The sequence below is a fragment of the Desmodus rotundus genome, chromosome 9, assembly GCF_022682495.2.
Source record: "Desmodus rotundus isolate HL8 chromosome 9, HLdesRot8A.1, whole genome shotgun sequence".
Lineage (NCBI taxonomy): Eukaryota > Metazoa > Chordata > Mammalia > Chiroptera > Phyllostomidae > Desmodus > Desmodus rotundus.
This window is the reverse complement of record NC_071395.1, coordinates 61070775-61098622: the sequence shown is the minus strand read 5'-3', so window position 1 is coordinate 61098622 and position 27848 is coordinate 61070775. Positions and strand designations below refer to the sequence as shown.

General features: G+C 39.9%; 1 protein-coding gene and 1 pseudogene across 5 annotated transcripts in view; one reads left to right on the top strand and one right to left on the bottom strand.

The window, feature by feature from the left end:
- Positions 1-27848, top strand: part of DHRS7B (dehydrogenase/reductase 7B) — a 76417-nt gene that overhangs the window by 19699 nt on the left and 28870 nt on the right. For 3 of the 5 annotated variants that reach the window (XM_053930501.1, XM_045198832.2, XM_045198829.2), the window contains one exon: positions 23783-23952. The exons of 1 other annotated variant lie outside the window; for it this stretch is intronic. In XM_053930501.1, the coding sequence (XP_053786476.1) occupies positions 23808-23952 (145 nt within the window). In that variant the 5' untranslated portion in view covers positions 23783-23807. Of the gene's footprint in view, positions 1-3383; positions 3493-23782; positions 23953-27848 lie in introns of those variants that run through there. One more of the 5 variants, XM_045198831.2, reaches the window with a different exon arrangement.
- On the bottom strand, positions 321-23747 carry LOC112308808 (lamina-associated polypeptide 2, isoforms beta/gamma pseudogene; annotated as a pseudogene).

Here is a 27848-nt window from a genome sequence, read left to right as displayed (position 1 = left end):
AAAAATCCAGAGGATACTAGCTTCAGGCATGGGTGGATTGTTATTGGGACTCAAGTCTCCATCATTTGGCTCTGCGCTCCTCTGCACTGGCTTCATATTCTGACTGGCTCATTTGATATGGTGGACCCTGACCCTATGTTTTATTCTGAGAGTTTTTGTAGTTTTAGGTTGTACATTTAGGTCCTTGATCAATTGAGTTAATTTTTGCATGTGTTGTTAGGTAAAGATCCACCTTCATTCTTTTGCATGTGGATATCAAGTTTTCACAGTACTACTTGTTGAAAAGACCATCCTTTCCCCAAGGGTCTTGGCACCATCATCAAAAATCACTGGACCACATATATGATGATTTATTTCTGGCCCCTCTATCCCACTGATCTGTATGTCTGTCTTTAATCCAATATCACACTGCTTTGATTACTGTGTTAAGTTTTCAAATAGAGAAGTGTCAGCAAAATGCAGACAACTGTACTTGAACAACAATAAAACAATAAGAAAAAAACAAGTGTGAGCATTCTAGCTTTTGTTTTTCTTTTTCTTTTTCAAGATTGCTTTGGCTATTCTGGGATATTTAAGATTTCATTTGAACTTTAGGGTGGGTTTTTCTATTTTTTCAAAAACTGTTACTGAGATTTTAATAGGGATTGCATTGAATCTGTAGATCACATTGGTTAGTATTGACATCTTCAACAAAATTAAATGTTCGGACCTGACATCTGCCAAGGGAACATACTTAGGAATATTTTTAGATGAAAAAGATTCCTCCATCCTGAAATCACTGAGTTCTAATGGCTGGCCCCGGAGCCCCTTTGATTGGTCTGTGGCAACTAGCAATAATTCCTATTGGTGCTTGAAGGGAAACATTTCCTTAAGAATATCCCTTTCTGTTCTTCTTTCCTCTGTTTTTTCTCCCACTTCAGCTCTTGTCAGTGGTTTCTTTGGTGTTCTTCTGGGTATGTCTGAGAATTCAGTGATTGGCAGAATGGGAGCTGCATGCTTGAAATTTGCAGTCACCCTATTGACAACTAAGGTTTTGTTGCTTGAAGCCATTATAGTTTCAGGTATAGGAGTACTCTCTGAAATTATTGCACCATCTGTACAAAAATATTCTGAAATATCCACTCTTTTCCTTAGAGTTCTTCTCAGCCCTCTTGTGGCTTCCCTAGTTAATACCTGCAGAGGTCCGCTTTTAGAAGATCCACTTGTCCACTCAGTCTCTGTTATCTCAGCTTGGGAATATCTCTGATTGTGTCCAGCTCTTCTTTGCTTGAGTGTTGGAGTCTTTGATCTGCCCTTTAGTGGTTCTCTCTTCTCAAGCTTGAGCTGAGCTCTATTTTAGGGTCTTACTCATTGTCACTGTACCTGTCAAAGTTATTACTTCCATTCTGTCTTGTATTTTCTGCTGAAGAAGAAATTGTGGGCAAAGGAGTAGAAGATCTTCATTCTGTTCCTTGTTCCTTCCGTTTCAACAACTTTTGCTTATATAGCTTCCTGGTTCCCACAATAGGGCCAGGATTCACCCCATATTTCACAAGCTGGTCTGGACCGTCTTCATTAGTGAGCTCTGTTTTATCTAAATCATCTTTAAGGTATGCTCCATTCCCAAGTGGATAAAAATTTTGCTATTTGTTGTTGTGGCTGTTTTTTTTGTTTTGTTTTGTTTTTGGTCTACCAAGCTGTGGAAACCAAGTAAATCCATTCTCTCCTTTACCTCCTGATGACTCTGGAAATTCCAACTGAATGATATCTCTTTGACACACTCAATTTGGACTCCTATTTTTATTTTTTTAAAGATTTTATTTATTTATTTTTAGAGAGAGGGGAAAAGAGGGAGAAGGAAAGGGAGAGAAACCTCAGTGTAAGCGAGAAACATTGCTCAGTTGCCTCTCCAACCAGGCATGTGCTCTGACCAGCAATCGAACCGGCGACTTTTCGGTTCACAGGCTGGCGCCCAGCCCACTGAGCCACATTACCCAGGGTGGTCTTCTGTTTTTAATAACTGTGTAAAAAAAAATTGTGTACACTTGTTGACTCAAGAGCTAAAATAATGTGATTTCACCTCAGTAAATGTAGTGTTCCATTAAAAAGCAAACAAGGTACTTATATAAATGGACTTCATTTAAATGTTTTGGACTTTGGACTAGTAGGAGATCACCTCGTGATATGTGAATAATTTTTTTTAGCTCTGGAACTTTGTGGGCTTATTATGTTTAATGTGGCCATCTTATTTCATTTTTGACAAAAATATATATTGTTTCTGTGTATTTGGGAAACAAGAAGGGCAAAATGCATAATGTGAAGCTACACATTTAAATACTTTGAATCCTTACAGAAAGATTTAAGAATTATTCTTTACTGGATAAAAACTTTAGAGATACATGAAACATGAAATTGTAAGAGAAAAAGTAACGTGAGTTTACACTTTTTGTAAGAACAAAGTTTCATGATGTTTATGGGGAATAGTACAGCAGTAATCTCTGCTGTAACTTTTATTAATGTAATGCTGTTATTGTAGCCCTACTGTACTCACTTTTTAAATGATTTCTAGTATCCTGAATGACCTACTTCAGTAAGGCCCATTTAAATACAGTTGAATTTTAGCAGAGATCTTTTAGTGTAACTTACATTGCACATGTTTCAGCTCGCTGTACGTGCTTTTAAAAGCTATAAGGCTATAATTGGAGAACTGTACTTTTTATTTACAGCAAAAAATATTGTCAATCCAATTAGCTACCAAAATATTTTTTAGATAAATAAGTGTGTGTCTGTTTAGAAGTTAGAAACTTTACACACTGGTCTTAGCTTCCATTTGGAGTCCTTATTGCATTATCTTCTGTTACTAAAACAAATTTTGCCAAGTTTTTTTGCCCCCTATTTCCCAACATAATTTGATGTAAAAAGTGAAGAAGGTATTTGCTTTTAAATTACATAGTAAACTTTTTTTGGATCTATAGTAGTTAATACATGAATTTGTAAACTCTGAATATAAGTTGGACATTATGATTTTTGTATATTCTTGAATTGGTTAACTTTATTCTTTGTGGTTGATTTTTTTTTTTCTTTACCTAAAACTTACCTCATGTATAACTTGGTTAAGTAATTGAAATTTCAATAGAATCAAGTAAGACAAAAATTTTAATCTTACTCGTTTGAGTTATTAATTTTATGGTCTTTGACCATAAAGCATAGTAAAAATGTAAGTTATCTTTAAATATCATCTGAAATAAAAAGATACTTTGAAAAGGGGGAAAAAGCTGAAGATGTATATTTAGATCAGCACACAATTTTGATTTTAATTAACCCTATTCTAGTATTTAGCTTTTAGATACTTTGCAGATATTTTTCACTTGGCAATTGACCGGAAGTGTGTGCAGACAGGGTACTGCAGAGGGACATGCTCCTGGATCAGAACTGCTTGCCTCTCTGAGGAAAAGTGTTTCGTTGAGATGAGCCACACAGGGGGCACATTTTACTCAGCGTTTCTGCTGTAAGGTAATAACGACCTACTTTCACTTGCTTTGTTTTCAAACTGTTTCCCATTTTGTTTTAAATCTTTTGTTTATAAGTAGAAATTGTGTGAAGATGCATTTAATGTTTAAAAATGTGGAATAATAAATCAGACCTAATATGTATGTAAGATCGATTTTCTAATAGTGGCAAAAGTAGGACCAGGTAAAACATGTAGTTTTTTTTTTTTAAAGTGTGTATCTGATCTTTTGTCTGTGTCTGTTTTGTTCTACTAGAATAAATATGTCTTTGGTGTCATTGCAAAGCGTTTTTCCCTGATTAACTTGTAGATGAAGACCTTACACTAAATTCAACAATAAAAAGTAATTAACCTCTAAAAAAAGATTAAATGTTCTCATCCATGAACATGGTATGTGTTTCCATTTATTTATGCCTTCTTGAATTTCTTTTAGCAATGTTTTGTAATTTTCCCCTCCTTGATTAAACATATTTTTGAGTATTTAATTCTTTTATGTTATTGTAAATGGAATTGTTTTTATAGTTCCTTGTTCGGATTCTCATTGTTCATGTATAGACATGCAACTGATTTTTGTATGTTGACTTTGTATCCTGCTACTTGGCTGAATTCACTGATTAGTTCTCACACCTTTTTCTGGAGTCATTAGGGTTTTTTACATATAAGATCATGTCATCTGCAAACAGATACCTTTACATCTTCCTTTTCTATTCAGGTGCTTTTTATTTTATTTCTCTAACTTAATTGCTCTGGTTATAACTTCCAGTAGTATGCTGAATAGAAGTGGGAAAAGTGGGCATCCTTACTTTGTTCCTGATCTTAGAAGTAGGAATTAGTCCTTTACCACCAAGTATGGTTTGCTGTGGATTTTTCTTCTGTGGCTTTTATTGTGTTGATGTATTCCATTTATTTCTACTTGAGGTTTTTTTTTTTTTTAATCATGAAAGGGTGTTAAGTTTTGTCAAATGTCTTTTTTGCTTAAATTAAGATGATTATATGTGGGGTTTTTTTTTTTCCTTTTGATATGACATATTACATTGGTTGAACCATCCTTGCATTGAAAGAACAAATCTCACTTGGCCATGGTTTATAATCCTTTTTAATATACTTGGTAGTGTTTTGTTGAGGATTTTTATATCAGTGTTTGTAGGAGATATTAGTCTGTAATTTTTTTATAGTGTCTTTGTCTGGATTTCGCAGCAGGGTTATTCTGGCCTTATAAAACTATTAGGGGGCCTTATAAAACTAGTTAGGGAGTATTCTCTTCTAGTCAGTTTTTTTTAAATTTAAGGACAGATACTAGTTCTTCTTTAAATGTTTGGTAGAATTCACCACTGAAGCCATTATTGGGAGGATTTTTATTACTGATTCAATCTCCTTAGTAGTTATCAATCTATTCAGATTTTCAATTTTTTCATGATTTAGTCTTGATAGGGTTTTTGTTAGGAATATACCTATTTAATCTACATTATTCAATTTGTTGGCATACAGTGTTCATGTACTCCTTATAATCCTTTTTATTTTTATAGAATGAGTAACAGTGTCCTCCTTTTCTTATCTGATCATAGTAATTTGAGTCTTCTTTTTATTCCTTTTAGTCCACCTGCCTAAAGGTTTGTCAGTTTTGTTGATCTTTTTGAAGAACAACTTCTGTTTTCATTCATTTTTTCTACTGTTTTTCTATTATCTAATTCATTTATCTTGGCTCTGATATTTATTATTTTCCCATCTTCTAGCTTTGCCTTTGGTTTGTTCTATTTCTAGTTCCTTGAGTTGTAAGGTTAGGTTGATGATTTGAGATCTTTCTTGTGTCATAATGTAAGTTTATAGCGATAGAGTTCCCCTTTAGCCTTGCTTTTGCATTATCTCGTAGATTTTGATATTTTGTGTTTTAGTTTTCAATCATTTCTAAGAATTTTCTATTATTTCTTGTGCTTTCTTCCTTGATTCATTGGTTGTTTAAGACTTTATACAAATTGGGAATTTTCCAGTTTTACCTTGTTATTAATTTCTAATTTTATCCTCTCGTGGTTGGAGAAGATGCTTTATATCATAACTTTTTTATGTATCAATATTTAAAGTATTCAGACATAACCTATGGTCTATCCTGGAAAATATCTCATGTGTACTTTAGAAGAATATGTATGCTGTTCTTGAGTAGAGTGTTCTAATATACCTGTCAGATCTAACTGCTTTATTGTATTATTTAAACCTTCTATTCCTTATCTTCCGTATAGTTGTTCTTTCTATTATTATGAGTGGGGTATTGAAGTCCCTAACTATTACTGTAGAACTGTCTATTTCTCCTACAATTCTGTTAGTCTTTGCCTCAAATATTTTTCTGGCCTGTTGTTAGGAATGTAAATGTTTATAATTACTGTATCTTTTTGTTATATTGAACTTATTAATATGAATGTCTTTGTCGTAATATTTTTAATTTAAAGATTATTTTTATTATATTTTAGTATATTTTTATTATATTACAGCTGCCATTACTCTACATTTTACCCCTGCTCACTAATACTCTACATAGAGTACCTTTCCTAACTTCCACTTTCAGCCTGTTTGTGTCTTTGTATCTGAAGTGAGTCTCATAGACAGGATATAGCTGAATCGTGTATTTTTATCTATTGTGTTAAATCGTGTTCTTTAATTCAAGACTTTAACCCATTTACATTTAAAGTAATTACTGATGAGGAAGGTCTTACTTCTGCAATTGTGCTGTTTGTTTTCTTTCTTTTTTTAAAGTATGTTTTATTGATTATACTATGTGCTATTTGTTTTCTCTGTGCATTGTGGGGCTTTTTGTCCATCAATTCCTGAATTACTCTCCTTTTTGTTTAGTTGATTTTTTGTAGTGAAATATTTTGATTCCCTTTTCACTTTCTTTTGTTTCTAGTCTATAGTCATCTTCTTTGTGGTTACCATAGGGATTACATTTAACATCATCAAGTTATAACACTCTAATTTGAATTTATAGCAGTTAACTTGAATAGCAGGTTAAAACTCTTCTTCTTTACAGCTCTGTCCCACCCCTTTGGGTTGTCGATGTCACAAAATTACATCTTCATACAGTGTGTGCCCCAAGACATAAACTAATAATTCCTTTATATGCATTAGTCTTCTAAGTTATATAGGAAAGAATATTTGAAATTACAAAGTTACAAGCTTTGAGACTAAAAATTGTGTTTTTTGACAATGTATTAGTTTCTTTCTTATCCTTTTCAAAAATTATTTATTTTTATTGTTGTTCAAGTACAGTTGTCTCCATTTTCACCCCACCACAGCCCCCAGCACCTCCCATCCCCACCTCCAACCCTCGAACCCACCCCCCATAGCTTTGTCCATATGCCCTTCATACATTTTCCTTCATGGCTCCTCTCTATTATCCTCCACTATCCTTCTCCCCACTCCTCTCTGGTTACTGTTAGTTCGTTCTTTATTTTAATGTCTCTGGTTGTATTTCGCTCACTTGTTTGTTTTGTTGATTAGGTTCCACTTATACGTGAGATCATATGGTATTTGTCTTTCACTGCCTGGCTTATTTCACTCAGTATAATGCTTTCCCGTTCCATCCGTGCCATTGCAAAGGGTAGCATCTCCTTCTTTCTTTATGCCGTGTAGAATTCCATTGTGTAAATGTACCACAGTTTTTTGATCCACTCATTTACTGATAGGCACTTAGGTTGTTTCCAGTACTTGGATATTGTAAATTGTGCTGCTATGAACATTGGGGTGCATAGGTACTTTCGAATTGGTGTTTCAGGATTCTTGGGGTATAATCGCAGCAGTGGGATTGCTGTGTCAAAAGGCAGTTCCATTTTTAGTTTTCTGAGGAAATTTCACACTGTTTTCCACAGTGGCTGCACCAGTCTGCATTCCCACCAACAGTGCACTAAGGTTCCCTTTTCTCCACATCCTTGCCAACACTTGTTTGTTGCTTTGTTTATGTTGGCCATTCTCACTTGTGTGAAGTGGTATCTCATTGTAGTTTTAATTTGCATCTCTCTGATGGTTAGTGATGCTGAGCATCTTTTCATATGTCTCTGGGCCCTCTCTATGTCCTCCTTGGAGAAGTATCTGTTCAGGTCCTTTGCCCATTTCTTAATTGGGTTGTTTGTCTTCCCGGAGTGCAGTCATGTGAGTTCTTTATATATTTTGGAGATCAAACCCATGCCTGATGTATTATTTACAAATACGTTTTCCCATACTGCTGGTTCTCTTTTTATTTTAATGCTATTTTCTTTAGCCATACAGAAGCTTTTTATTTTGATGAAGTACCATTTGTTTATTCTTTCCCTTTTATCCCTTGCTCTAGGGTACATGTTGGTGAAAATATTGCTGCGTTGAATACAAGATTTTCCTCCCTATGTTCTCCTCTAGGACTTTTATGGTGTTACAACTTATATTTAAGTCTTTTATCCACCTTGAACTTATTTTGTGTGTGGTGTAAGTTGGTGATCAAGTTTCTTTTTTTTTGCATATAGCCGACCAGATCTCCCAACACCATTTGTTGAACAGGCTATTTTTGCTCCATTTTATGCTCCTGCCCCCTTTGTTGAATATTAATTGACCATAGAGACCTGGGTTTATTTCTGGGTTCTCTGTTTTGTTCCATTGGTCTATGTGCTGTTCTTATGCCAGTACCAGGCTGTTTTGATTACAGTGGCCTTGTAGTATAGTTGGATGTCAGATATTGTGATCCTTCCTACTTTGTTCTTCTTTCTCAAAATTGCTGTAGCTTTTCGGGGTCATTTTTGGTTCCATATATATTTTTTAAATGTTTGTTCAATGTCTGTAAAATATACCATTGGTACTTAATAGGGATGGCATTGAATCTAAATTGCTTTGGGTAGTGTGGACATTTTGATGATGTTAATTTTTCCAGTCCATGCATACGGTATATATTTCCATTTATTTGTGTCTTCCTTAATATCCTTCTTCAGTGTTGTGTAGTTTTCTGAGTACAGGCCTTTTACTTCCTTGGTTAGGTTTATTCCTAGGTACTTAACTTTTCTTGTTGCTATATCAAATGGGATTTTTTCCCTGATTTCTGATTCTGATCTTTCATTGTTGATGTACAAAAATGCATTTGATTTCTGAATATTGGCTTTGAACCCTGCTGTTTTGCTAAATTTGCTTATTAGGTTGAGTAGTCTTTTGGTGGAATCTATAGGGTTTTCTGCGTATACTATCATGTCATCTGCAGTGACAGTTTTACTTCCTCCTTTCCAAATTGGATGCCTTTTATTTCTCTTTCTTGTCGATCAGTGTGTCTAGGACTTCCAGTACTATGTTGAATAGGAGTGCTGAAAGTGGACATTTTGTCTTATTCCTGATATTAGTGGGAAAGCTTTTAGTTTTTGCTCATTGAGTATGATGTTGGCTGTATGCCTATTGTATTTGGCCTTCATTATGTTGGGGAATGCTCCCTGTATTCCCAGTTTGCTGAGTGTTTGCTGAGTGTTTTTATCATAAATAGGTGCTGTACCTTATGAAATGCTTTTTCTGCATCTATTGATATGATCATGTGATTTTTTTTTTCCCTTTTTATGTGATGTATTATGTTAATTGATTTGTGAATGTTGTACCATCCTTGCATACCTGGGATGAATCCCACTTGATCATGGTGTATGATCTTTTTAACATATTGCTGGATGCGGTTTGCCAATATTTTGTTGAGGTTTTCAGCGTCTGTGTTCATCAGCTATATTGGCCTGAAGTTTTCTTTGTTATGTCTTTATCTGGTCTTGGAATTAGGATGATGCTGGCTTTGTAAAAAGAATTTAGGCGTCTTCCCTCTTCCTGGGTTTTTGGAATAGTCTGTGGAGGATAGGGGTTAGCCCTTGCTTAAATGTTTTGTGAAGTTCTCCTGTGAAACTGTCTGGTCCAGGGCTTTTGTGTGTCAGAAGCTTTTTGATTACTGCCTCGATTTCATCTGCTGTTATTGGTCTGTTCAGGCTTTCCGCTGCTTCTTCATTCAGTTTTGGTAGATTATATTTTTCTAGAAATTTGTCCATTTCCCCTAGGTTTTCACATTTCTTGGCATATAGTTCTTTGTAGTAATTTCTTACAATCCTTTGTATTTCTGTGGTATCAGTTGTAATCTCTCCTCTTTCATTTCTAATTGTGTTTATTTGGGTTCTCTCTCTTCTTTTCTTGATGAGCCTGCTTAAAGGCTTGTTGATTTTGTTTATCTTTTCAAAGAACAAGCTCCTGGATTTGTTGATCCTTAGAATTGTGCTTTTAGTCTCTACGTCGTTTAATTCTGCTCTGATCTTGGTTCTTTCCTTCCTTCTACTTGCTCTGGGCTGTCTTTGTTGTTGTTCCTTGAGTTCTTATAGGTGTAGGGTTAGGTTGTTTATTTGAAATGTTTCTATCTTTTTCAGGCAAGCCTGTATCGCTATGAACTTCCCTCTCAGGACTGCCTTTGCTGTGTCCCATAAGTTTTGGACTGTTGTGTGTTCATTTTCATTTGTTTGCCAAAACTTTCTGATTTCTTCCTTGATCTCATTCTTAACCCATTCATTGTTTAATGTATTAGTTTTTTAAACGTTATGGAAAGCAGAAAGTGGAGTTAAAAACCATTGTTATTGTAATTCTACATTTTATAATTGGGCATGTATTACCTTTATTAAGGTCTTTTATTTCTTTTTTTATTAAATTTATTAGGTTGCCATTGGTTAATAAAAGATCTTTATATCTTTATGTGGCTTAAAATTATTTTTTCTTTTATCCCCACTTGATGGGATATTTATTGATTTTAGAGAAGAAGGGAGAGAGAGTGAAGCAGAGACAGAGATACATCGATGTGAGAGGGAAATGTCGATCAGTTGTTTTCCATATGCTCCCCAACTGGGGATTGAACCCACAACCTAGTTATTTGCCCTGACCAGGGCTCAAACCCACAACCTTTTGGTGTGTGGGATGACACCCCAACCAACGGAGCCACCCGGCCAGGGTTTAACAGTGCTTTTTAATGGAATTTCATGACACTCTACAGGACTCCCATGAGTATTTATTGCAGGTCAGGTCTGGTGATAAACTTTTGGCTTTTATTTACCTGGGAATGTCTTAATTTCTCCCTCATTTTTTATTGAGGGATAACTGAAATATACTGTCCTACTAGTTTCAGGTATACAACATAATGATTTCATACTTACACACACTGAAAATGATTACCACAATAAGTCTAGTTAACATCTTTCACCATACATCATTATGAAATTTTTTCTTGTGATGGTAACTTTTATAATTTACTCTCCTAGTAACTTGTAAATATGCAGTACCATATAAGGACCTATAGCCACTGTGCTGTATGCTGCATACCCATGACTTACTTATTTTATGACTGGAAATTTGTATCTTTTAACCTGCTGTACCCATTTTGCCCACTACTCATTACCTACCTCTAGCAACCACCAATCTGTTCTCTCAAAGTATGAGCTACTGTTGTTTGATTGTTTTTGTTTTTATGTTTTACATATAAGTGAAGTCATAAGTATTTTTTTTCTCTGACTGACATGTTTTATTTAGCATAATACCCTCTAGGTCCATCCATGTTTTCGCAAATGGTAAGATTTCATTTTTTTTTTTTTATGGCTGAGTAATATCCCATTGTATACATGTACCAAAACTTTTTTATCCACTGACACTTGGGCTGCTTCCAGATCTTGGCTGTTCAATACTGCATTGAACATGTAAGTGCATATATATTTTTTCTTTTTTAAATTCTTATTTTTAATTTCAGTTTGCATTCAATATTATTTTTGCTAGTTACAGGTGTATAGATAGCATAGAGGTTAGACAATCATATACTTTACAAATTGTTCCCCCTGATATTTCCTGTACCCACCTGGTACCACACAGTTACTACAACATTATTGATGATCCCTATGCTGTACTTTACATCTCCATGACTATTTTGTAACTACCAATTGTAGTTCTTAATTCCTTACCTTTTTCATCCAGTCCCCTACCTACTCCTAATCTCTGGTATTTTTTTCAATTAGAGTTTCCTCAGACATATATCCAGAAGTGGAATCAATAGGTAATAAGGCAGTTCCATTTTTAATTTTTTTGAGGAAGCTTCATACTATTTTCCATAGTGATGCAACAATCTGCATTACCTCCAACAGTTAGTAAGGGTTCCCTGTTCTACACATCCTCCCAGCACTTCTTTTTGTTGAATTGTTGATGATAGCTATTATGACAGGTGTGAAGTGGTATCTAATTGTGGATTTAACTTGCACTTCTCTGATGATTAGTGACATTGCGCATCTTTTCATATATCTATTGTCCAGTTTTATGTCCTCTTTGGAGAAGTGTCTGTTCAGGTCCTCTGCTCATTTTATATTTTCTGGTTTTTTCTTTTCTTTCTTTTTTTTTTTTTTTTTTTTTGGTACTGAGTTGTTTGGTACTGAATTTATAAGTTTTGGGTATTAACACCTTATCAGATATACCATTGGTGAATATGTTTTCCCCTTCAGCAGGTAGTCTTTTCATTTTGTTGATGATTTCCTTTGCTGCACAAAAACTTTTTAGCTTAATGTACTCCCATTTGTTTATTTTTTTCTTTTGTTTCCCTTGGCTGAGGTGATAACATCAGAAAAAATATTACTAAGAGAAATGTCCGAGATTTTACTGCCTATGTTTTCTTCTGGGATTTTTATAGTTTTGAGTCTATCTTTTAAGTCTTTAATCTATTTTGAGTTTACTCTTGTATATGGTGTAAGAAGGCGGTCTAGTTTTATTTTTGTTTTTTGCACATATCTGTCCAAATTTCTGAACACCATATATTGAATAGACTATCTTTACCCCACTATACACTTTTGTCTCCTTTAGCAAATGTTATTTGACCATAAAGCCATGGGTTTATTTCTGGGCTCTCTATTCTGTTCCATTGATCTATATTCTGTTTTTTTGCCAGTACCATGCTGTTTTTTAAAAAACAGATTTTACGTATTGATTTTTAGAGAAAGAAGGAGGGAGGGAGAAAGTGAGGGAGAGAAACTTTGATGTAAAAGGAACAGCGATTGGTTGCCTCTTGCATCATTTGCAAATAATGATGGTTTACTTCTGCCTTTCCAATTCGCATGCCTTTTATTTCTGTTTCTTGTCTGATTGCTGTGGCTAAGACTTTCATTACTACAAAATGTGGAATAAGAGTGGTGAAAGTAGACTTCCTTGTCTTATTCCCAAATCTAAGGGAAATGCTTATAGTTTTTGCCCATTGAGTATAATGTTGGCTGTGAGTTTGACATATATGCCTTTATCATAATGAGGTATGTTCCCACTATTTCTACTTTGTTGAGGGTTTTTCTCATAAATGGGTGCTGGGTCCCATCAAATGCTTTTTCTGCATCTGTTGATATGATCTTGTGGCTTTTAGCCTTTATTTTGTTTATGTGGTGTGTCACATTTATTGATTTGTGGATATTGTACCAACACTTTCATCCCAGGAATAAAACCCACTTGATCATGGTGTATGACTTTAATGTATTGCTGGACTGGTTGGCTAATATTTTGTTGAAGATTTTAGCCTCTATGCTCATCAGGGATATTGGCTTATAATTTTTTTCTTTGTACATGGAATTAGGATAATGCCAGCCTCATAAAATGAACTTGGGAGTCTTCCCTCCTCTTGAATTGTTGGGAATAGTTTGAGAAGGGTAAGTGTTAGTTCTTTAAATATTTGGTGAAATTCACCTGTGAACCATCGAGTCCGGGACTTCCATTTGTTGAGAGTTTTTTGATTACTGCTTCAGTTTCACTAGTTGTAATCCCTCTGTTCAGATTCTGTGATTCTTTCTGATTCAGTTTTAGAAGATTGTATGTTTCTAGAAGTTTATCCATTTCTTCCACATCGTCTAATTTGTTGGCATATAGTTCTTATTATTTTCCTATAATCCTTTGTATTTTTGATGTCAGTTGTTCTTCTTTTTCATTTCTGGTTTTATTTATTTGATTCTTTTTTTTTCTTGATGAATCTGGTTAAAGGTTTATCAATCTTATTTATCTTTTCAGTAAACCAGTCTTGGTTTCATAGATGTTTTGTATTATTCTTGTTGGTCTATTTTGTTTCTTTTTGCTCTGATCTTTATTATTTCTACTACTTTCTACTCACTTTCTTCTACTCACTTTGGGCTTTTACTATTGTTCCTTTTAATCTTTCTTTAGTGTAAATTTAGATTATTTGAGATTTTTCTTGTTTCCTGAGGTAGGGTTGTAATGCTATGAATTTCTCTTTTAAAAACTGCTTTTGTTGGGTCCTATATTTTGGGGGGTTGTTGTGCTCTAATTTTTATTTGCTTCAAGGTATCTTTTGATTTCTTCCTTGATCTCATTCATGGTTTAGTAATATGTTATTTAGCCTTCGTGTCTTAGTGTGTTTTTCCATTGGTTTTTATTTGTGATTGATTTTTAGTTTCATACCATTATGGTCAGAAAAAAATGCTTGATATGATTTTAGTCTCCGTAAGTTTATTGAGACTTGTTGTTTTGTATCTTAATGTGTGGTCTAGTCTAGAAAATGTTCCATGTGTACTTGAAAAGAACGTATGTTCTGCTGCTTGAGGATGAAATGCTCTGTAGATATCAATTAAAATAATCTGATCTAGTCTGTCATTTAAGCCCTCCATTTCCTTGTTGATTTTCTGACTGGAAGATATCTCCATTGATGTCAATGGTTTGTTAAAATCCCCAGTGGTAACAGTATTACTGTCCTTCAATATTTGCTTTGCATATTTAGGTGCTTCTATATTGGGTACATAAATGTTTACGAGGGTTACATAATTTTGAATTGCTCCCTTTATCATTATGTACTGTCCTTCTTTGTCTCTTACTATACCCTTTGTTTTAGTGTCTATATTGTCAGATATAGGTATTGCTACTCCAGCTTTTAAAACATTTTTATTTGTAGGAAGTGTTTTTTTTCATCCTTCTACTTTTAGTCTGTGTGTATCTTTCATTCTGATGTGAGTGTCTTTTAGACAGCATATATACATGGTCTGTCCAGAAAGTATCCAGCCATACAGTATGAAAAATAGAGACATTTATTGAAGAAGACACAAGGAACATTGTACATAGGACAATGATGCCTCAGTCCCCTTCAAAGTAGGCACCTTGGGACCTTACCCAGTTCTCTCAATCACCATCAGTTGCCTTGTCGTATTTTGTCTGAATCTCATTGACAGTCTGAAATCTCTTCCCTTTCAAAGATTTAGTTTTGGGAAAAGCCAGGAGTCACAGGGTGCCAAAGCTGGGCTATAGCGGGGCTGAGTCTCCTGGGTGATTTGATGTTTTGCCAAAATCTCTGCATGAGACGTGATGCATGAGCAAGCGCATTGTTGTGATGAAGCTGCCAATCACCAAGGTGCCCATAGCTGAGGCCTTCTGAATCATCTGAATAGTTTCCACAGAGGAATGTTCAAGCTTAACACAAAGTTTGTTGCAGATTCATTGCTCTCCTCGCTCAGTCATTTTGAATGCAACAGCTACACAGTACATGTGCTCACTCAACAGCGTCTACCACCCCCACTGACTAGTGTAGTGAAGTTGTCATTGTTCACACGTGCTCATTCCAGTCCGCTTTCCTTCATTGCCAGGCTACATTGAGGTCACTCAAACCATTCTTGTTATATTAACAATGGCTGGACTTCTTCCGGACAGACATCATATACATCCCTATGTCTTTACAGCATTATTTAAAATAGCCAATATATGAAAGCAACCGGTGTCCATCACTAGATGATTATATAAAGAAATTGTGGTATATATATATATACAATGGAATATTACTTGGCCATAAAAAAGAGTGAAATCTTACCATTTGCAACAACATGGATGGACTTAGAGAGTATTATGCTAAGTGAAATAAGTGAGAGAAAGACAAATGCCATATGATTTTACTTTATGTGGAATCTAAAGAACGAACAAATAAAACAGAAACAGACCCAGAGCTAACTGATGATTGCCACACGGATGAGGATGTTGGGGACTGAGTGAAAAAGGTGAAGAGATTAAGAGGTACAAGTGGTAGTTACAAAATAGTCATGGGGATGTCAGTCACATACAGCATAGGGAATGTAGTCAGTATTGTAATAACTATATATTTTGCCAGGTGGGTACTAGACTTATCAAGGGGATCACTTTGTTAATTATATCAGTGTCTAACCATTATGCTGTACACCTGAAAGTAACATAAAATTGTACTGAATGCCAACGTAATTGAAAAAATTAAGTAAAAATTTCAAAAGATGCTAATTTATATATAGCAGCACAGCTCCAGTTGGACAGGGAAAGTCTCCATCCTATTGGTTGAAATAGGATCCCAGGAACTCCTCGGATCCAAGGGCTGCTCAGATGACAGGAACCCAGTGCAGGCAGGCAGTTCAGTGCAGGCTTCTCCCTGAAGTGCAGTTTGCGTGAGAGGCCTCAGTATAGAAATGGTTACTAGATACTGTTTTAAAATTTGAGCCCAGTTAGCCACCAGGAGCCCTTCTTATTCTAAGGGTCAAAAGTAGTCATATTGAGGATCTCTTGTTTGTGATGAGTCACTTCTCTTTTGCAACTTTCAAGATTCTTTCTTTGTCTTTGCACTTAGAAGTTTGATTATAAAATATCTCAGTATGACTCTTTTAATTTGTGTTACCTGGAATTGTTGAGTTTCTTGGCTATTTATTTCATGGCTTGTCAAAGTCGGAAAGCTTTCAGTCACTATTTTTTAAAAACTTCTCTCTGCCCCTTTCCCTTTTCTCTTTCTGGGACTTCTGCAGTGCCTCTGTGGGTTTGCCTTGTGTGTCCCACAGGTTCCTTACACTCTGCTCACTTTTCTTCAGTCTTTTTGGTTTGTTCCTTAGAGTCAGTAATTTCCATTGTCCTATATTTCAGTCACTGATTCTTTCTTCCTACTGCTTGGCTCTGTCCTGATGTGTAATTTTCATTGCAGTTGTTTCACTTTTCAGCTCCAGTATGTTCCTTTTGGTTTCTTTTTAGGCTTTCTGTGTCATTTGTATTTCCACTTTTTCTGGTACAGTAATTTCTTTACTTTCTATACATCCTCATTTAGCTTCTTAAGCATCTTTAGACAGTTGGTTTTACATTTTTGTGTAGATCTACATTCAGCTCTTTTTCAAGGATAATTTGTGTTGCTTTATTTTTTCTTTGAGTGGGTAGTACTTTCCTGTGTCTTTGTGTACCTTTCGATTATTTTGATGAAAACTGGTAATAATGTGGTAACTCTGAAAATCATATTTTTTAGTCTCTAGCATTTGATGTTTTTTCTTTCTGTTTATTGTTTTTGATTCTTTTTTGTATGTCTCTGTGCCAAGGATTGGCTTAGTCTTCACAGGTCTTTTCTCAGCCTTTTCCCGGGCATGCATGGTCACTTTCAATTTTCTCCAGACATTTAATTGCTTTTGTATGTCCTACTCTTCAGTTACTGGTTCCCAATAGGGAAAAAGAGAAAAATGAAGAAAGGATAAAATGATGCGGGTCCCTTAAATACTCTGGAAGTCACTTCAGGAGAAGGGGGAGGAGGTGCAGCAATGGCAGCCAGCTGCTTTGCATCTCTGTGATAAGAAGTAGCAATCAACAATTGGAGCACCGATCCCCAGTAGCACAGATCATTCTGCCCACACTCATTCTCTTCAGCTGTGTGCAGGTCGCTCCAGGATCTGGTGTACAACTGCGTGCCACTGCACTGAGAGCTGAAAGTGCTTGAAATTAACCACAATTTACCATCCAAGCTTCTCCGGGAATTTTCAAGTCTTCCTTAGTCTGGAAGTTCCAAAATAGTTGTATCAGACAGATTCTGTCAGTGCGGAGACAGATTTCTAGTGCTTCCTACTCCACCATTTTCCTGGAATCCTTCTAACATACAGTTTACTTGTCTGGCATTTGTATTGTTTATCTTTGCCATTGGTGTGTCATCTCCGTGAGGGCAGTGGTCTCGTTCCTGTTTTGTTCACTGCACCTCTGAGCCTGGAACGACTGACACACAGTTGGCGCTCAGTTAGTATTTGTCAAAAGAATCTATACTGTGACAGATTTCGTGGGTAATTGTGCCCAGTCTGGAATATAAATATTGTGACTTCCCTGTGTTTTATTTTCATTTGTGAAACTGATACCTGTGCACAGATCTTGTGTGATACTGTGGTCTGAGCTCCAGCAATTCCTTTTAAACACGCTAGATTCCTGATTTCATATTTACATGAGCACCTTTTGTCTTGTTGATGTTGTTATACATAATTTTTTAAGGTGATAATCTAAAATTTAAGAGTCACAAACTAGCAGCTGCCCCTGGTTGTGTGTTGTGAGGCCAGCACAGTGGTTTGAATTGTTTCGCCTTTGAATTAAAGCTTTATGTGAGGCCTGTCCTTTAGCTAGGCCACTGCTCTGTGGTTTTACCATGGTTATTTCTTTCATTATCACAATTACAGTCATTTAATTTTTGTTTCTTTGTTTGCTGTCAGTTTTTCCCTCTGGGCTGTGAGCTCTACTTTGCTCAATTGCCTTATACCCTGGGCTGCACATGCTGTCTGGTAGTAGATGGTACTTGATAAACAATTGAGTGGATGAGCGGGTGACATCCAGGACCTGAAATGCTCCACAATGTGGGAAGTGTGGGTATAGAGTAATCAGTTTTGTCTTTTTACCAAACATTCTTAACATGAACGGTCCTTAAAGTTGCCAGCTTGGTTGCCATTGCTCAGTTCATCTCTGAAATCCTCTCTGGGAATCGCCTTTTTTCAGTCATTTTATGAATTGGCAGCATGTTTGTTCAGGACGTTAGCATGTACGAAGTGCTTTCCCATCTGTTGTCTCATTGAAATAGTCGTCCCCATCTTGAAGTTAGGACACTTAGTTGCAGACAGTGAGTAAATTTGCCCATGTCATACAGCAAGTGCATGACAACGTGGACTTGAACCCAGCTCCCTGGTACCGATGTGGTGCTTTTTCTGCTTCACCGCCACAACGATGCCTTTGTTGGGTTTCTGTCTAGGGACCAGGGCCTCCAGGGTGTGATCACTCCAGCATCTTTGCTTTCTTAAGCACATTGGAAATCAAAATTGTTTTTTGAGTCAAGATGTCTAGGTAGCCAGCATAAGTACTGTGTTTTTGTTTTTATTTTATTTTTTTAGGAGACTTCTGGTTTGCAGTCATAAAGTGCTGTTTTTAAAAACTGAACTAAGACTGACGCATAGTAAATGGTTAGCCCCAGCAGCCTGCTCTTGTGTTGGTAGCCACCCTGCAGGGTCCAGAGCTGCGCATGTCCCCTCTCTCCTGCTTTCCAAACCAGGACTGCGTGTTGCTGCGGAGCACTGCTCTCTTTCAGGTTGGTTTCTCTTCCAAGGACCGGACTTTCGGGAGCCTGGTCTGAAGTGTCCTCCAGCCTTCCTTTTGGTTTTAACTAATACCAGCCTGGCCTCCTGGAAACTGGCAGTCCTAAGGCTGGCATCCCAAAATACAGCCTCCAGGCCCCTAGTCCGTGGCTTATTCCAGCATTCCAGGGAGGGCTTGCTGACCTGCTGGTCTCCTCTGGCCTCTAGTCTAAGTCATGCTGCACCAGCTCAAAAGACCAGAGAAGATATTGGTGCTAGGACCCACCACTGTCACAGCAGCTGCCATCTGGGGTGGGACCATTTTCTTTCTTTCCAGTTGAAGACAGCCTTAGCAGCTGATTCTTTTGCTGCATACTGAAACAGAGCAGCTTTACTCTGCTTTACTTTGTGAAAATAGATACCTATTTTCAGATATATTTTCGGATATGGGTCATAAGCATGGCCCATAACTTATGTCACCTTTTATAGTCAGCTGTTTTGAGCTAATCGTCAATTATGACATATAAGAATGGGGAGAGGTGTGTGGGAATGAGAGATCGGAAACGCTCTTGGTGACACTGAGCCACTCCTTGCTGCATGATTGCAGCATCCTGCCTTCCACATGGACACCCTCTCTGCCCTTTAGCCTGATGTTCTTGTGTATAATGTGGCAAATTACTTCATGACTAAGCCTTGCAGACCTGAAGTCATTATTAGTTTTTAACCTTGAAAAGTTTTCAGATTCCCTCCTTCAGTTTTCAGATGTGTCTGTCAGTGGTTTGATTTCTGTGTGTTTTCTAGGTAGATGCCAACCATCTGTTTTTATTTAATAGTTCAGTTTTTTAATTTTTTATGACCCGTTGAGAGAAGAAGGAATATTAGGAACAGATTCCATCTGTGAAACGTAATGTAGAATTTTGACTAAAGTATGAGGAGTGGGACAAATGGCATAAAAGGGGACATTTCTGCTCAGCTGATTTCTTCTTTCTAGTTTGAGGTTCTGAAAGGCCTTTTAAGGAACTTCTCAGTGGAAAATAAGAGAGCAGCTGAATTGCGAATCACAGTGAGAAGCCATAGACTTTCCGGCTGCCCAGGCCCGAGTAACACTCACCTGAGAAGGAACTTTCTACCTTTACACTCTTTTAACTCTGCCATAGTCTTGATATATGAAAACCCCAGCAGATGGGCTTAGAGTGTGAATACCTGAACTCTTAACTTCCTCATGCCAGTTGAGGTGGCTCATGGTGTGAGGTCATGCCACAAGTTACTTTCCTGCCAGTTAAGGGTGGTTGTGACTGCAAGTGCCACCTGACCTTGCAGACAGTGCCCTCCGTGAGTCTAGACCTTGTGTGTCCTATGGATGCTGTTCAGAGGGTGGCTAGCTCACCTTTTTTTATTGACCACGCGCCACGCCCCCACCTCCCGCCCCGGTCTCTCTAGGTCTGTCCTACTTTCTCCTTTGGCTCATAGTGGTCCCTTCTTTCTACAGGCTGATCTTGAAATGCTGGAGATAATGAGTAAGATTTTTTCCCAGCTCCTTTTTTATACCATCCATCTCACCTTCCCAGTTATATCTGAAACTAGTAGTTAAAAGGCCTTTGATACAAAATGCAAAATTTATAAACATATTAAAGTTCTTATATGCCATTTTCTTAGAAAAAAGGCCTCCTTTGAACTTGCTTTACATAGGAAATATTTCCTAACTTGGAGTTGTGGCCAGCCAAGGACACAATTGCTTTCTTCCACTTTGGAGCTGTCACTTTTACCTGGAGAAGGCCCCCAGGTGCTGGATTATCTCTGGTCCTGGCTCTCATGGCCATCTTGACTGCCAAGGGTGAGACAGGGAGGAGGTGACCCCGCTGACTTGAGAGCCCGGGAGCCCCGCCCTGGGGCACAGCAGTGTGATCCCACGCACTGCAGAGTGGAATAACAGTTGGGAGGACTTTAAGAATTTGGAAAACTCCCAGGAAGAGTTGACATTGCCTATGTGACCAGCTTAACCTGGTCAAGGGAGTTACCTGAAATTGAACCTGATTCTCTGAAATAAATGGCCTGCTCTGGGGTGTCTTTTCCCACCATCACCATCCTGTGTTAGCTGAGGAGAGTCAGTGCTGACTTCTCATTTATTTCACATTCTATGACAGCTCGTCAGACTGCACACAGGTGTGTGCTACCCCCAGAGAAAGCTGGCCCGGGAGCCAGGGATGGATTCCTTTACCTGGTGCCATATTTGCCTTGCGCAAAGCAGTCCCCAGGGCTAGGAAATCGTGGCGGGCATGCAGTGTTGTGTCAGGTGCTCAAGGCACCCCAGAAGTGTACAAGACAGTGTGTCGTTTTCTCTCCTCCTTCATGTCATAGATTATTGGCTCAGATTTTGACTAGGTGCGTGCAAGTGCAGTCTGTTAGAAGCTGGACTTGTTTTCCAGTGGGGGGCCTTGTGGAGGGCAGTTTATCTGCTATCCTGCCCTTCCTGGGCGTGGGGAATCCGGCGGGGGGAGGGGGCACTTTCAGAGCTTGTCTGGTCTCTCCTTGCTGTGTTGGCCTCATGCCTGTGAGGGTAGCCACAGTGTCTGACAACCATGGGATATGGAATCCTGGCTTTTGACAGAGCACTTTTTTTTCTATTTGTTAATTTAATTAAAATATGAAGGAATAAAAGTTTAAAACTACAGAGAAGTGTATGTTCAGTGAGTTTCCTTTCTTTGGAAGAAACCAGTTCTCATAAACCCGAGACTCTTTTAGACAACCTTGGAAGCCCAATAGCTGAGAAACTGACCCCTGGGCCAGAAGCCAGCAGCTAGTTGGGCTGTGAGGGTGGTGACCACAGCCAAGTTTGCTGAGCACTTACCCTGCACCAGGGATCCTGCACACATTTCCAAGTCCTGATGCATCTGACCTCGTAACAAACCTGCAAGGCAGGTACACACTTGCCCTCCTTTTACAGGCGAGTGTACTGATGCTCAAAGCCCAGAGGACCCTTACCAGGCTGGAAAGTAGCTAAACTGGGATGTGAACCCAGACAGGCTGGGTTCATCCTTGTGACCCCTACACTGCTGTCATCTAGCCCTGGGAAGGCCCCCAGCAGCACCTGCAGACCAAATGAGTGGTAGAGGCGCTGGTGCTTGGTGTCAGCCACATTTTGGAGTACTTCCCAAAGGGTCCTCAGGTCCTAGCATCTGCCTTGGGATTCAGCCTGAGTTATGGGCCAGAACACCTGGCCTGAGCTTCCTGCTGGGGACAGGGGTGGTGCCATCAGTACCCAGGTAGAGTTTGATACTTCCAAACCCACTTTAATTACCCGTTCATTTAACTGTAGGGTTGGCACAATGTAGGATGAAAGTGAAATGCATCCACTTAGCAGACAGTGGATGGGGGTTTTCAGAAGTAGATTAAGTGGAGGTTGATGGAAAACAGTATTTTTACAGCTGTTTATCCAAGAATGTTAATTTTTTTAATCCTCGCTCAAAGATAATGTTTATTGATTTGAGAGAGAAAGGGAGGGAGAGAGAAACACGTACACATTGATGTGAGAGAGAAACATTGATCGGTTGTCTCCTGTATGTGCCCCAACCAGGGATCAAACCTGCAACCCAGGCATGTGCCCTGGCCGGAAAGCAAACCTGCCGTCTTCTGGTGTACAGGATAATACTCCAACCAGCAGAGCCAGCCGGCCAGGGTGAATGTGAATTTTTTTACGGTGAATGGGAATTTAGGTGATTTGGAAAGGCAGGTGAAAAACTGAACTAAATACTAAACTGTCTGAGTTGACAGTTCAGATTGGAGCAGAACCCTCTTTGCCTCGGAACAGTTGAGATTTGATCAGGACAGCCAGTCCTGAAGCTGAACTTTAAGATCAAAGCAGTTAGGGAGGTAGGGGGTCCCTGCTGATCTTGAGTGGGCTCTGGCTTCATGACATTCATATAGCTGATGTTGCCTTGGGGCAGGAAGCAGAAATATTTTTTAAAAAAATGAGTTGAGGAGATGGGGCATTTAGTAGGTGGGTGAGGGTTTTACATACTTACTTCTAATTTGATGAATAATTGGGTGCCTCAGGCTTCTTCACAGGAACCCTGCCCTTGGTTTCCATCCTCTTCCTTCCTGAAGAGAAACATCGCAGCCCTGGAGGCAGACCATGGGTGGACCTTTGACTAATGGACTCTGGCCCCCTGCCCAGTGGCCTCACAGGGCTTTTCTTTCAAAGTGACCAACATGGTGTTGCTCCTCACTGACTCACCCTTGACCTTTATTTAACCTCACGTCGTCCCCTCTTAGCTGTTGTTGCTCTGGGCTTAGGGGTGTAGGTGAGCAATGGTGAAGGCTTGGAGGAGTAAGGAAATTAGGGGCAGTTGTGGGAGACTCGGATATGTTTCTTAAGAATTGACGGCACACTATTGCATAAATATCTGTGGTTCCTGGTTTCCTCTGGCTGCCTGTCAGTTGACAGCTAAGTGAGAACGTGCCCATGGCACTGCAGGGTGGCCTACTCAGCAGCCCGAGTCAGTGCCTGTGCTTGACCAAAGGAGCTCCAGTGGGCTGGACTCCCTCTGGGTGTCCGGGAGGCCTGTGGCTGGGTGCACACTTGTGGGCCATTGCAGATACCATCCATCTGCTCAGGGAGGGGTAGAAAGGTTGGTATGGTTTTCTTTGTCCTTTAAAAAAAAAATCTAGTTTCACAAATACCCAGAAATTTAAAATGAGAATAGGTATTACTTGAGTTTCCCGAAACAGGTTTCTGAGGGAGAATCAGGTGAGTACTGACATGCTTGTCCTGGCTACTGTGCACCTCTGAAAGGTATCGTCAAGTCTGCACAGGTCTCACTGTGCAGAGTGAGACTGTAGCGCCCAGTGCTGGACTCAGAGCTCAGGTCCTCACAAGAGATGTCTGGGCTCTGTGTCACACCAGTGGGAAGAGGGTTGGCAATTGTCTTGAGTTCTCCCATTTTGTCATTAATTCATTTGGTTTTGGTTCTCCTAGGAAGCATCTGCTGACAGTGAGGGTCATGACCTCCATGGCCATCCTGCCCCTGCTGTTCGGTTGTGTGGGCATCTTCAGCCTCTTCAAGCTGCTGCAGTGTGTGTGGAGGAAGGCCAGCCTCCAGGATGCTGTGGTGGTCGTTACAGGCGCCACCTCGGGACTGGGGCGAGGTGGGTCCTGGAGGTAGTGCTTGCAGGGGGAGGAAGTCCAGCCTGGGCTCTGGGAGCAGCTCAGCTACTCAGGAACCACAACACAGGTGCAAATAAGCGAAGCAGGCTGGTGACTTGGGAACGAGAGTGTGTCACCGTCTTCCGGTTGGTAAAAGCAAGAGCTCGAGGGCAATGAGACTTTCAGCATCCGTGTTGGTGGCAAAGGCCGGTGAGGAAGGCCATAGCAAACTGGAGCCTGCATGTCCCACCTAAGGGGGCAGCCTTGCTCAGCTGCAGCTGGTTGTTGAAATAGGGCTTTTATGTGAAGGCTCCCAATTTTTTAAATGTCGACAACTAATTACCTCCTTGAGGGTCAAACGAAGCATGCCTTTTCCTGGATTCAATCAGCATGCCTGGTTTATAGCCTTTTGCTGACTGGCTGAGCCTCCAGCCGTACCCATTCCAGTTTGGAGAACACGCTGAGCTGCTAGATCCCAAGATTTGTGCACTGGACCCAGGTCTGCAGCCAGTCTCTGCTCCTCCTCTCAATACAAATGATTCTGCAGAGCTGTCGTCATTTCCCTTCCAAACATGTGTATTGACTTTGGCAGTGAAGGGGAGAAATATATGTCACCCCAAAATATGCCATGTTGGCATATTGATTATTTTGAATTAAAGGTATTTAAGAAGCTGGTATAAGAAGGACAGGACCCTCTGAGCCTCCTCTGTTCCCTTGGAAGCAGAATGCATGTCCCCTGTGAAAGTGCCCTCCCTGACATAGTCGGGTGCCAGGTGGGCACTGGAAACATCAGGGAACAGGGAGACATCGGTAGAGCTTGTGATTATCTGTCCACTACGCTGCACGCATGAAACTAGTACAAAATAATGAATGTAGACTATGATTGAAATTTTTTTTTAAAAAATGCCCTTGCTGGAGTGGCTCAGTGGGTTGAGTGCTGGCCTGCAAACCAAATGGTTGGCCAGGTTCGATTCCAAGTCAGGGCACATACCTGGGTTGTGGGCCAGGCCCCCGGTAGGGGGAGCATGAGCAGCAACCACGCATTGATGCTTCTCTCTCTCTCTTTCTCCCTCCCTTCCCCCTCTCTAAAATTAAATAAATAAAATCTTAAAAAAAAAAAAAAAGGTGCCAGGAAGTAGAAGTCATCTGTATCACAAAGAGATGGTAAATTCAAGGCCAAGAAGGCTGTATAAACAAACCTTATTAATTCTTCACTAATTTACTGCCCAAAGTTCAAACCCCTTTGTCTTGTCAATTTTCAAAATTCAATTTTCAAACCTAACTTACTGGGGTTTTATTTGGGGTTTTTTTGGTCTAAAAGGTACTAAAGCTACCTGCTTGCTCACTTCTTACAGCCTCGTATTTGTGGTGAGGGGGATCCTATATATACAAAATTAAAAATTTTTCTCCTATTGATCTGTGTTATATCAATTTAATTTTTAGACCAGCCATAGCGCTTAGAAGGGAAGAAAGGAAGTTTTCCTCTCCTACAGCAGAGCATACAGAGGGCAGACTCAGGCATGTGGCATGAAGCCCCTGCCCTTTCTTACACCTACACACACACATCATATTTCCACAGGAACCGCCCACCCTGAGCCCAGTTCCATGGAAGGTGGAGAAGCGCCCCAAACTGTGGTAAACCCCCAATTGCTGCACCTTTTGGTTGGTGATAGTACAGCCAGCGCTGATGGAGTGCTTCCAACGTGCAAGGCTCTGGGCCAGGTGGGACTGATGACAGACAGGGCTGTGTCCCTCAGGGAGCCCTCGATCTGACTGAAAGAGGCAGGCACCCATCTTAGCACACTACCATTTCAGTAATGGGTGCTCCTACCGGGCCTGGTGGGAGGAAGGTGCATCTCAATGTGCGGCTTGTGCTTTGTATCACTGAAGCCTTGCAGATGAGATGCAGAGGAGGTATGACTTGCCTTAAGACTTCTACCCAGAAAGGGTGAAGCCAAGATTTAAACCCACATCTGTCTGACTCCAGAACTCAGTTTTGTCTCATTTGAGGGGGAGATAGCCAAGGAAGAGGAAGGGCGGGCCAGCAGGGAGGGCCCTGCAGAGCAGACCCAAGGCTAGGGGTAGCGTGGTTGTGCAGGGGCTAGTAAGCACTTGGGGTGTTGCAGGCGAGTGGAGGAGTAAGTGGGGCTTGTGCTGCAGTCAGGCAGGGGGGGCTGGGAAGGCTTTAGCTGGTATGGACCCCTTTGTATGCCACGCCGATGTTTAGGTGAGGTCTCCAGGGGTGACCCTTGGGTCTGTCATTAGATACCCAGAGCATAGGGACAGCTGCCTCCAAGCCCTTTACCACAGTTGGTCCTCTGACCTTAATCAGATACTATATATAGGGTAGTCACCAGATGCTTCTCTTAATCTTGGAGAGAAGCTTTTATTTATTTATTTTTTTTATTTTTTTGAGTGCTTGAGGAATATTTTAGAGGTGGCTAGAATGGAAAGGTACAGAATTGCGGGTGCTCCGATATGTGGATGTTTGAGAAGGACATTTGAGATGGGCATTGTTCTCTTCATTGTTCCACATCTCCTCTTCCAGACACCAAGACTGCAAATGTAATTGGAAAAAACCCTGCATGTATTTAGATAGATAGAAAGAATGTTTCCGGAATTCCAAATCACTCCACTTATATTTGGCCCTATTCAACATCTTAGGGACAGGATTCCATACATCTCTTTCCCCTCCGGCCAGATAAAATAGGGCCGGACTGACCAGCAGCCTTTCAGGAGCAGATATTTCCTGCCGCCAACTGCCCGGGCGCACTGCTGTGCGGAGCGAGACCCAGCGCCACCCTGGGGGCTCTGCCCAGTGTTAGGGCTTAGGAGGTTCGAGTCATGTGATGGACCTGTGACAGCTTCCTGCGGTTCTCCTGTTCTGTATATTTATGTGACACACACTTGCCCTTGTAAAGGGACAGAAGGCTCCGGAAGCCCACTTCAGCCAGCCTAAGCCCTGAGACTGTGAGCAGTTGTCTTGAATGATAAAAGCCAACAGTGCTGCGAAGGAGGAGCAGATAGTACCTGAGATTCTTTTTCTTTTCCCTTGACCCTCTGCCTCCTTGTATCAGCTTTTTCAAAAATGAAAGTGGAATCCTTCCAGTCTCTTATTTTCATTTCTGTCACTCCCTACACAAACTAATGGCTTCCCTTTTTGGCTCTGCTCGGAAGCAAAGCTTGAGCAGAATGTAGGTGACCATTTTCCAGAAACTCTTTATACGCCAATTTGCCTCCCCTCACCTGTGGTTCTGTGTGTCTGCCCCCTTTAGTGGCACCTCACAAAATGCCCATTGTGTTGGTCAGGACAGGACAGAATGGGGTGAGGAGGCCAACAGAACTGGGAATTCCTAATCTTTGGGAAGTATTTAGCAAACCAGATGAGCAGTTCTGGCCTCAGGAATGCTGGAGTCTGGCTTTGAGTGCAGCCCACCCCTCCTCACCCCCTCCAGCCCCTAAAGCCTTTGTTGCTCTGTTGAGAAGAACAACAGGGAAGGCAGGACAGTGGCTGTGACCCTGACCAGACCACCCAGGGACAGGCAGAGAAAGTGGGGGCTGCAGCTGTCTCTGGATCTGTGCCCTTCGTTGGACTGAGCCAGTGAGCAGACCAACCAGGTCTTCAAAGAAGATGATACAGCACAAGTGAAAATGTATTGATTTAGTACACTTAGCACCTCCTTCCAGAAAGCTCTACCTGGGGATGTGCCTGGACGTGGGGGCCTGGGTATGGCCAAGTGGAAGATACAAGAGAAGTGAAAGGCACAGCAGATGCAACGAAAGGGCTTTGCACCCTAAGACTTTCCAGAGGTCAAAACTTCCTCTCTTTCTGGGGGACCCTATAATTTCTTCTCCTCTCAGAAGAAAGGTTTGGAAGCCTTTTAGCTTTAAGGAATTT